General features: G+C 37.1%; 2 protein-coding genes across 3 annotated transcripts; one reads left to right on the top strand and one right to left on the bottom strand.

The window, feature by feature from the left end:
* The first annotated feature begins 3,219 nt into the window (after nt 1-3,219).
* Nucleotides 3,220-5,563, top strand: LOC131628468 (uncharacterized). 2 transcript variants are annotated; one of them, XM_058899309.1, is made up of 3 exons: nt 3,220-4,304; nt 4,915-5,122; nt 5,207-5,563. In XM_058899309.1, the coding sequence occupies exons 1-3, from the start codon at nt 4,297-4,299 to the stop codon at nt 5,477-5,479; spliced, it is 489 nt and encodes a 162-aa protein (XP_058755292.1). In that variant the 5' UTR covers nt 3,220-4,296; the 3' UTR covers nt 5,480-5,563. The 2 variants fall into 2 exon arrangements, with proteins under 2 accessions (XP_058755292.1, XP_058755293.1); XM_058899310.1 differs by having other exon boundaries at nt 3,220-5,122.
* Nucleotides 5,564-7,887: 2,324 nt separating this feature from the next.
* Nucleotides 7,888-8,631, bottom strand: LOC131628490 (uncharacterized). Its single transcript, XM_058899330.1, has one exon. It carries the CDS (start codon nt 8,629-8,631, stop codon nt 7,888-7,890), a length of 744 nt encoding a protein of 247 aa, XP_058755313.1.
* Between the last annotated feature and the right edge of the window lie 1,869 nt (nt 8,632-10,500).

Below are 10,500 nucleotides of genomic sequence, written 5' to 3'. Positions count from 1 at the left end.
AGGAGAACCCCTTGGACGTGGTTCCCCCATTCAAGAGTCTTTATTAGAAATGATCGCCTTTGATTAAACCAATTTCGAGATCTCCTTGATGCTAAATGTGTATCTGTAGATAAAGTTGTACCCTTTGAGAAGTAATTCCTGTTAGACAATAGGGATGGTCTAGAGGGGGGTGAATAGACCACCTTTTTCCGACTTAAGAAAATTTTAGATTTTGAAACGTGATTCCCCGGGATCAACTTTATCGTCTTTGAACGACCGAGTTATCAGGGACCGGATATGTGCAATAACCAAATCGGATGAAAAACGGCGAAATATGAATTACGTTTTAACGAATTTATCAATTAATTCGAATACACACTTAATAGAATCTTACTCGCAATGAACCGTTATACCAAAATTGACCAAAAATTGAATGAGTAATTTTATCGAATACTTGGTGAGCAATTTTCACCAAACTTCAATTTTTGCTCAACAATGGATATTTAACAAAAACGAATATTGAAAAGATAAAACTAAGAACGATAAAGAACACGAGATTTGTTAAGGTAGTTCCTCTATCGTCCTCGCAGGAGTACGTCTGCCCCTAATTTCAAATGAAATTAGGAAAGTTTTATTAGATTGCAAAATGTTTAACAAGGAAAGAGTTTACCAATCACCAACTACACACATGCAGTAAAATTGAATACAATTCTTTCCTCCCCTTGATTCAAGTAGAACCAAGTCAATGTCAATGATCTTCACCGATCAAGACCCCGATCCTTCCTTTTCAATCCTCCGGTTGTAGCAGTTTTGATGAGCGAATCTACAATCCCTCAATTCCTTATGCTCGGCTGAATTGATTCCCAAAGCGAAGCAATCGTCAAAAACCTTCGAATCAAACCCTTGATGTAGAAGGAAAAACCCTAAGGTTTTATACAAGAAACACCCTCAACAATATTCACTCGAACAAGATAAATGTCTACCGTCAAAGCTCGAACAAGACAAATGTCTACCGTCGAACCTTATCAACACACGTTCCTTACTCCGATCGAAAGAGATGATTATGTGTGATTTTCGATTAATAAGCGAAAGATTGAAGATGAGAAGAAGCTTGAGTATATCTTTCACGTTTCTTGTTAATTTGCTTGAGAATGATCAATTTGATATATATATATACCACACCCTTTGCATTAGCCAATTAAACACAGCAAAAAATCAGTAAAAGTAGCGATAGGTCGACCTGTCCCTCTGTGTAGGTCGACCTGTTGAAGTTCTGCACTTGTTTTTGAACCAAGCATGACACATGCGTCGACCTGAAGGGTCGGCGTACGCATACCTGAGGTTTCCCCAAAATTCCATGCGTCGACCTGTAGGGTCGGCGTGCGCATACCCAAGGTTTCCTCAAAATGCCATGCGTCGACCTGAGCAAGCAATGCGTCGACGCATTCTGCTCCTACACAACATTTTTGTTAAGTCCACCAAATAGGTCGACCTATGGCATATGTGCGTCGACCTGTTGACTGAAATTTGCCAAAATCACTTTTCTTTAATGCATCCACTTGATTCCTTTGTTTCCACATCAACTGTGTCAAGTTCACAATGTTTTGACATCATGAAAATACACATTTGCCCTCATAATTCCAACGCGAAGTACATGCAAGTTTTGAAATCGAAGTTTGTTATGAATTGGAAATGGATAATTAGAAATGGATGTTTGAGGAAGTGAAGTGGTTAGCCATTAACAAACAATATGAATCAGTTTAACCAAATTAATGCCAAGTATGCTTTCGTAGTTGACCGAGCTTCAATTAGGACTTTTGAAGGTTGTAACGTGGCTGTGGTTCGCAGTTTAAGAAACACAGGATATAAGGCTCAAAATTTATTTAACCCACCCCTTTCTCCTTGATGTTCTCTGTCGCACGCTCGCAAAATGTGAACAGAGTCGCCACCAATATATTTATCCCAAAGAGGGAAAGGAATATCAAAAAACCTAAAACGAATAAGAACGAGGTCTATCGACCAGAGATAGGGTACGGGAGTCGGTTACACGAGGGGAAGGTACTAGCACCCCTCACGCCCATCGTACTTGATGGTATTCACCTATGTTTGTTGCTATCTAAAGGGTGTGTACTATAAATCTAAGGCTTAATGCTAAGGGAATGCATGCAAATGAATGAAAAAGAAACACGGGGAAAATAAGATTTATAAATAGTTGTGCTCGCTTAGGCCCCGCGACCTAATGCCTACGTATCCTTTTCAGGAATCAGAGCGCCGTAGTTCGGCTCACATGTTTTTGTTTGTTTTTATGTTTTTTAGTGGACGGAGTTACATTCGCAATCTAGCGTCGGGATAGCAGCTCGTTGAGTGGAGTCTTATGCGTTACCAGTCTGCGATCAAAAGGAAGTAACGTGTCCGATTAAGGGAAAGAATGCCCTGAAGGCAAGAGAGAGAAGAGAGTTTGAGCGTTTCAAGTGGCACCCTAAAGCAAGGGAGACTCGAGTTACTCGATGGTTTGTGTTTTTTAAGATTGGGAATTTCCACTCAAGTGATTCCCTTAAGCAAGGGAGACGAGAATTTCTATTTCCCTCTTTATTTGTTTTGACCTTTATTAGATTTTTTTTAAGTGTTTTCTTTGTATCTTTTAAGGGAATTAAAATCAAGCATTTGTTAGGTGTTTTAAAGTTGAAAAGAAAAAGAAATGGGAAACTAGCTGTCATACCCCAAAATTTGCTCGATATATTTCCGTATGTCATTTTATTTCAAGTAATTGACATAGTCCGGTCGGTAAGAAAGTAAGGTTTGCAAATTCAGGGTCTCAGATCCGAATCCCGCTTCTAACATTTTTTCCTTTTATCTGATTCTAACTTTAATTTTAATTTTATTTATATTCATAAAATCATAAAAATAAGTTTTTTTAATCATTTAACTTTAATTTTCGTATTAATTAAATATTCATTTTTTAAATAGTCAATTTTTCATTTTATGCACTTTTTAGTCAAAAAAATCAATAAAAATCTTAAGATATTCAAAAATTCAAAAAAGGGTAAGTTTTTATTTGATTTTATAGAAATAACTCTAGAAGTGATCTAATTTAATTAAATAAAATATTTGAAATCCAAATTAATTTAATTTAATTTTAAAACTTTTAATTATTTTATTTAATTATTGGATCAATCTATTTTATTTTTCTTTTTATGTTAACCTAATATTATTTTATAAATAGGATTAACAACTAATCACAAGGGGACGCTGATTCCAGAGTGATTCACGTGCAAACCCAACAGTTTTTTCAATCCTTGTTATTTCATCGCACAGCAACATCATCTTGTTCGGGGAACACATACTATTGTCATCAATTTTCAGAACTCCAAATAGTTCTCTTTGACCTGCAAATTATTGTGTCACAATATATAACAAACCATCAACATAGCCAATTCTTTTAACGATTCTCATACCAATAACATATGCAATAACTTGAAGTCAAATTGTTCAGCATCATCATGATTTAACATTATACAAAACTGTTATATGTTTTTTTTTTACAGAAAAAAGAAGGAAGGGAATTGGAGACCGACTCAAACGCAGCACCGTCATCGAGGATTTCCTTCGGTCTCAGTCACACATCGCTTCAGTTCATCTTTAAAATACAGATCGAAATTACTTCAGCCACCATCACCGATCCACGACGATTTGCAGCAATGCTATCCAATCTCACATAACAATCATATACCTGCAAATTAAAACTCAAAAAAAATAATAATAATATTGTGCTGTTGTTTTTGTTTTGCACAGGAAGATCGAAAGCAAAGTAAAAAGTAAGAGAAGAAGGGTGCCACTCTCCGCCGACGTCGACCAATCGTTTAACTTCCGCAGCTTCATCAACAACCACTACCGCGACAAACATCCACCGTGCAAACACCACCCGGTACACCGCTCGCGGCTGGCCCCCTCCGTGTCAGATCCAAACAATCTTCGCCGACTCTCATCCTCACCACCACTCACGCGATGAGAGGCATGTACCAACGTCACCATCGCTTCTGATCTCTGTCAGCACCGTAAACACCACGCGGAGCCGCAACCTTACCTTCAGTGAACCACCGCCATGCTCAACCGCAAATCACCATTCCGGATCCATTCACGCAACCACTCTGACCCGCTACCCGTTACTCACCGTTAGCTTTCTTCTCTCTTTTAATTTCATGATTTATGTTGTTTATGTTTGATTTGTGTGATTTAGATTTGAGAAGGAAAAATTCTGAAACATAAAGAAAAGAAAGAGAAAGTGTGAGTAGAAAGAAGAAAGGGAAAATCCGGTGAATGTTCAGGTTATCTATCATGTCTCTATCTTTTCTATTTTTTATATTATTCCTTTTTTCTCTGCCACGTGTTCATGATCTATTGGTTGGCCAACTATTTTAAAAAGTCAAAATTAGATTACATTATTAGTATTAATTTTGAATGAGTATGCAATTTTAATGTATGTTAATGTATATACAGGCTACTGCAATTCTGTTTCGCTTTTCATTCATATTGTTTTATTGTTTTGGAATTATGATTTCTAATTTAATCTTTCTTTTTTTAATTAGTTAGTGTATTAGATTACTAATAAAACACTACAAAAAATAGAAAAAATATGTGCTTTTAATTTTGGCAAAATACCCTTTTTCGTCCCTTAACTTTCACTCGGGGTCCATTTTGGTCCCTCAATTTTTAAAAAGTTCACATAACTCCCTTATCTTTTAAAATGGTGCCATGTTTATCCTTTCCGTCTATTTCATTGAAACGTCCGTTTAGAGTTGCCAGCGTGGCATATGACCTAGATCTTCTTCTCCTTCATTAAAAGGAATGTTACTTCTGGAAAACGAATTCTGAACAATTTGGGGGCTAGGGTTTGTTGAATAAACACCATCGTGAGAATAATTTACGGGCTGCTAGGGTTTTCCAGAAATCCAGAACAATGAAATCGTCCACTTCTTCGTCATCTATGTTACAAGGAAGCCATGAAAGTTTCGTCTCTCAGCTTGGTACGAAGTCGGAACTGCCATGGAAACCAGTTTGCTATTGTGGAGATAAGGCCATTCTAAGAAGGGCAAAGACCACTAAGAGTTTTAGAAGACAATTTTGGGGGTGTCCTCATTTTAAGGTACGTTATTTTTCACAGAGTGTTAGTTTATAGTGTAGGTTTATTAGATTTATGAAATTGAACATAAGGGTGTGTGACATGTAGGGACCTGATCATCCTGGGTGTGGGTTTTTCGAGTGGTTCTGCGAAGAATCTGAAGAAAACAATGGGCAAATCATGATGGTTAGGTTGGAGAAGCTTGGAAAGAATATTGAACACATACAAGAGGAGTTTGTCAAAATTAGATTGTCAACTGAAGAAATAAAGAAAGAGACTGATCACATACAGAGTCAATTGAAGAAGATGATGAAATATGGAAAATGCTGTAGCTTGATGATTATCATAATTTTGTTTGTAACCTGTTTTATTAAGGATTAGGTTTTGTGTTAGTGAAATAACACTGTGTACCATTTTTATGAACCAGTTATGTACCAGTTTTATGAACAAAATGAAAGCATTATGTTGTGTTCAATTATGTATCAATTATGTACCAATTATGCACCAGTCTTATGAACCAATTATAACCAGTTATGTACCAGTTTTATGAACAAATTGAAAGCATTATGTTATGTTCAATTAAGTACCAATTATGCACCAGTCTTATGAATCAATTATAACCAGTTATGTACCAGTTTTATGAACAAATTGAAAGCATTATGTTGTGTTCAATTATGTAGCAATTCTGTACAATTATGTACCAGTTCAGAATTATGCACCAGTTCAGTTTAGTGTTGTAATTTTGAAAACAGAGTATCACAACAAAATGCTTATAATGCAACCAGAACAGAGCATCACATTAAACAAGCTATGCCATAAAGGTTCAAAAGATACATTAGACTTGCAGAGTGCTTATAATGCAACCAGAACAGAGCATCACATTAAACAAGCTATGCCATAGAGGTTCAAAAGATACATTAGACTTGCAGAGTACTTATAATACACCAGTTAGGATTCCAAACATTACCAGACAAATTACCTAAAACCATAAGTGTTAATAAACTATTACCTAAGACTTGCATATTACCAGACAAATTACATAAAACCATAAGTGTTAATAAACTATTACCTAAGACTTGCATATTACCAGACAAATTACATAAAACCATAAGTGTTAATAAGTTCCAAAAGTGCTATATAACTAATATAAAATCTTAAGTGCTAGACATTCTTCTTGGATGAGGCTCTCTTTGTTGGTGTTGTCCTCCTAGTTGTTGGCCCAATTTTTGATGCACCTAGTCTTGTGGTTGGTCCTGGTGGTACCCAAGGAGTCTGTGGCCTTCTCATACCCAGCTTTTTTGCCTTGCTTGTTGTTGCCTTTTTTGCAGGACTTTGTCTTGTTCTGGATGTCTGAGAAGCTGGCTGACTTTGTTGAGTAGCTGGCTGTGCACTAACTTGTTGAGTAGCTGGTTGTGAAGTTGTTACTTGTGATGTTTGTTGAGTACTTGGCTGTGCAGGCCCTTGAGGAGTTTGTTGTGATGTTTGTTGAGTACTTGGCTGTGCAGGCCCTGTCACCTTAAATGTAGCTTTGTTGTGCCCTGACTTTTTGCATCTACTGCATTTCACAATCAAACCTGTCCTCCTAAGTTTTCTGTCAGTACCATCAAGCTCTCCTTGTTCAAGATTCCTCTTCTTCTTTGGTCTGCCAGGCATTTTTCTGAACTTAGGAGGATGCACATCTGGGTATTGTGTCCTTGCCCATAGGTTAGAACCATTCACAGGATATATAACTGGTTTGTAGACAGCAATGTACCTACTCTTCCTATAGTACTCTGAAATGAAATCTTCAAATCTGAAGTTCCTACTCTTCATACATGACAATGCATGAACACATGGAAAACCAGACAACTCCCACCTCCTACATGAACATATGTGGTCCTTCAAGTTCACAGTGAACATGTCAGCTGGATCTTGCACATGCTTAACTTCAAAAATATGTTCATCAGACATCCTACACAATAGAATCACCAAGTATCACATTACGGCTCATGCATAATTAATTAAATACAAGAGATCACACTTTTTTATACCTTACAATCCATGTGTTGGTGTAGGTACTTGTTTTCTCCACTTGTTTTCTAATGTTTGGCAGCACTGCATCATCAGGCAAATTCTCAAACCGCATCCTATTCTTAGCCCATCTCTCCATAAAATAGGTCCTGATCTCTTCCAGCATTGTTACTAAAGGCTTGGTCCTTGACTCAAGGATCACACTATTGAATGCCTCAGACATGTTATTGAGTAGAGTATCACATTTGTTAGTTACCTAAACACAGCATATGAACAGGTTCTTATTATCAAACATATACATATTATCAAACAAGTAATAGCAAGTAATAGCAAGTTACCTTAAAGTGTGATTTACTCCAGAATCTTGGAGATGTCTTCATCATATGTAAATATGCCTCATCACTAATAAGTCTCATAGACCTCATTTCTCTCTCCCAAGCTTGTACATAGGTTGACCTTGCAGCTTTCCAGATAGCATCTTTCAACATTTTACCAGGATACTTCTTCCTGAAGTTATTATAAAGGTGCCTCACACAGAATCTTTGTTCAACCCCTGGCAAAAGTTCATCCATTGCTGGTAGTAGACCCTGAAAATTCACATAAGAATATAATGCATCAATAAACAAGTGTAATAAGTACTAAAGACATAATTCTGCACAAACAAAATAAACCATGACCTTTTGTTGGTCTGAGATGAATGTGTATGTCAAACACTCTTCTTGACCACCTAGGTCATCAATCAGCAACTGCAAAAACCAGGTCCAGCTATCCCTGTTTTCTCATTCTACAACTGCAAATGCAACTGGAAGCATCTGGTCATTTGGATCCCTCCCTATTGCAGCCAGAATCTGTCCACCACACAACCCCTTTAAGAAGCAACCATCTAGACCAATGATGTGCCTAGATAACTTAAAGCTTTCCTTACATGCTGCAAAGCAAACATACAGCCTTTTGAAATATGGTCTTTGGTCCTCACTACCATCTGGGACTGGATCAATATTAATCTTGATAGTAGACCCTGGGTTAGCTCTTAGCAACTCATGGCAATAATCATAAATCCTTGTATAATCCCCTAAGAAAGATCCATCAACCATGTCTCTAGCCTTAAATCTTGCCCTTATAGCCTTAGTCTTGTTAACACCCACATTCCACTTCCTTTGAGCCTTTGTCTTTATGTCCTTAATCTTCATCCTTGGGTTGGTTTTCAGAGAGTTTTGAATTCTCTTGCTTAGCCATTTAGTGGTCAACATTTTCACATTATACTCTCTACTGCACTCATGCTTGTCAACCAATTTCCTTAGTTGCCATGTTTCTTCATTTGGCAATTTAGCACAATATGCTCCCCATTGACACCCATCCTTGCATTTAACCCTCACCCTCACTTTGTCATTCTTTGTAAACCTCAGATTTCTTCCACTTTGCACAGCATATGATGTTATCGCTTCCTTGAAGTCATCCTTTGACCTAAAGTACACTCCTACTTCCCACTTGTAATCTGCCATGTCCTTCTTCACATTAAACATTGGGTAACTCTTATGTTTAACATCACCTTCTTCACTATCACAGCCACTTTCAAGTTCCTCACTATCATTTGCTATTTCCTCTTCCAAACCATCTTTATCCAACTGTTATTTGCTTTGTTCCCCCTCTAGATCTTCAAGAAGATCATCCAAATCTTCTTCCTCTAAATCATCAAAGCCATAAGATGAATCATCAAATCCCACTTCCATAGCACTCTCATAATTTTCATCAGCACTATCATCTCCACTATCAGTAGTAGACCCATCATTCACCTCACCCACATTGTCCTCATCCCTCACAGTATGTACCTCTTCCCTCACAGTAGTGCAATCTTCCCTCACAGTAGTGCAATCTTCCCTCACAATAGTGCAATCTTCCCTCACAATAGTCTCTTCATCCCTCACAGTAGTGTAGTCTTCACTCACAATAGTCTCTTCATCCCTCACAACATTGTCATCATCCATCAAAACATTATCTTCTGCCCTCACAACATTATCTTCTGCCCTCACAACATTATCTTCTGCCCTCACAACATTATCTTCATCCAGACCAGCAAATTCCTCATTAATTTTTGACATTAACTCTTCTGCTTCAATAGGAATATCACAAAATTCTGGCTGAGCTACTGTGTGTTGAATATATATGTCAACCCTTAAGTGCACCCTATAAAGATCAGCTATATCTAAGGCTCCTTTATCATCAACTAATTCAAGCATGCCTTCAGTAGGATCTCTGTACCAAATTCTCTCAAACTCTCTATAACCTAACTCCTTAAGAACACCAACAAATTCAAAATAACCCCACGTATCTACATCTATTCTCAACTTTGCAACGTCTCCTCCTTCATACTGACCATTGTTAATATCAACGAATCCACCACTATGGTGAATGGTTAAATTCAGAAACTCGTCCATTACACCTGAAGCAAAGCAAACCCTAAATAAAAATCGTGTTTTAATAACCCTAAATCAGAACAAACAAACCCTAAATTAACAATCCCTGATTTACGAACCCTAAAAGCGGACCCTAAACACGAACCCTAAAAGAGAACCCTAAAGACGAAACCTAGATACGAAACATAAATACAAACCCTAAATGACATACCTGTTGTGATTCAGTGGTGTCAATCCTCGCTATTCCTTCAGATTGCAATGCACAGACGAGAAGGGTACCCAGAGTTTCTTCGAGCTTTTCGTCTTCTATGGACAAGAGAAATGAAGTATTCTGGAAAATGGTACTTTGTGGAAATGAGAATATAACCCTATAATACTGTATTTGACACATCAACACTCTTAAAATGCCACGTATATGATAAAATAATGAGACAACTAACGGAACCAAACGGAAGGATAAACGTGGCACCATTTTAAAAGATAAGGGAGTTATGTGAACTTTTTAAAAATTGAGGGACCAAAATGGACCCCGAGTGAAAGTTAAGGGACGAAAAAGGGTATTTTGCCTTTAATTTTTTATTAGGTTATTTTGCTTTACTAATTTCATATAAAAAAATTTGTTTTAATTTTAATATAGTTCTTTTGTGGCTATTTTTAGATTTTTCCTTAATCCATATTTGTTTATAGTTTATTGCGAGGTACGTTCGAGCTTTTATGTTATCTATTCTCCTAAATATTCGCAAATTCATCCTCAATCCCTTTCATTGGATCTCGCTAATTCCAGATCTAAAGGACCAGAATGCGCTGCTCCACCATAGACCTCCACCACACTAAATCAGGTTTTCATTTTCCCTGCAGGTGTTTATTGTAATAGTTTAGTTTATAATTCCTGCCTTTTATTTTTCTGCCCCACAGGTGTTTATTGTAATAGCGTAGGAATTTTTAAATTCTGCCTTTAATATTTTTTAAACTGTGTGG

The sequence above is a fragment of the Vicia villosa genome, unplaced genomic scaffold (assembly GCF_029867415.1).
Source record: "Vicia villosa cultivar HV-30 ecotype Madison, WI unplaced genomic scaffold, Vvil1.0 ctg.000456F_1_1, whole genome shotgun sequence".
In the NCBI taxonomy this organism is placed as follows: domain Eukaryota; kingdom Viridiplantae; phylum Streptophyta; class Magnoliopsida; order Fabales; family Fabaceae; genus Vicia; species Vicia villosa.
This window is presented reverse-complemented; position numbering and strand designations above follow the sequence as displayed.

Excerpts from the sequence above, each read along its gene's own strand:
- LOC131628468 (XM_058899309.1), top strand. Across the intron at positions 5,123-5,206 it reads GGGGGTGTCCTCATTTTAAG|GGACCTGATCATCCTGGGTG; the intron begins GTACGTTATTTT and ends TGTGACATGTAG.
- LOC131628490 (XM_058899330.1), bottom strand. The coding sequence starts at position 8,631 with ATGTTTAATGTGAAGAAGGACATGGCAGATTACAAGTGGGAAGTAGGA.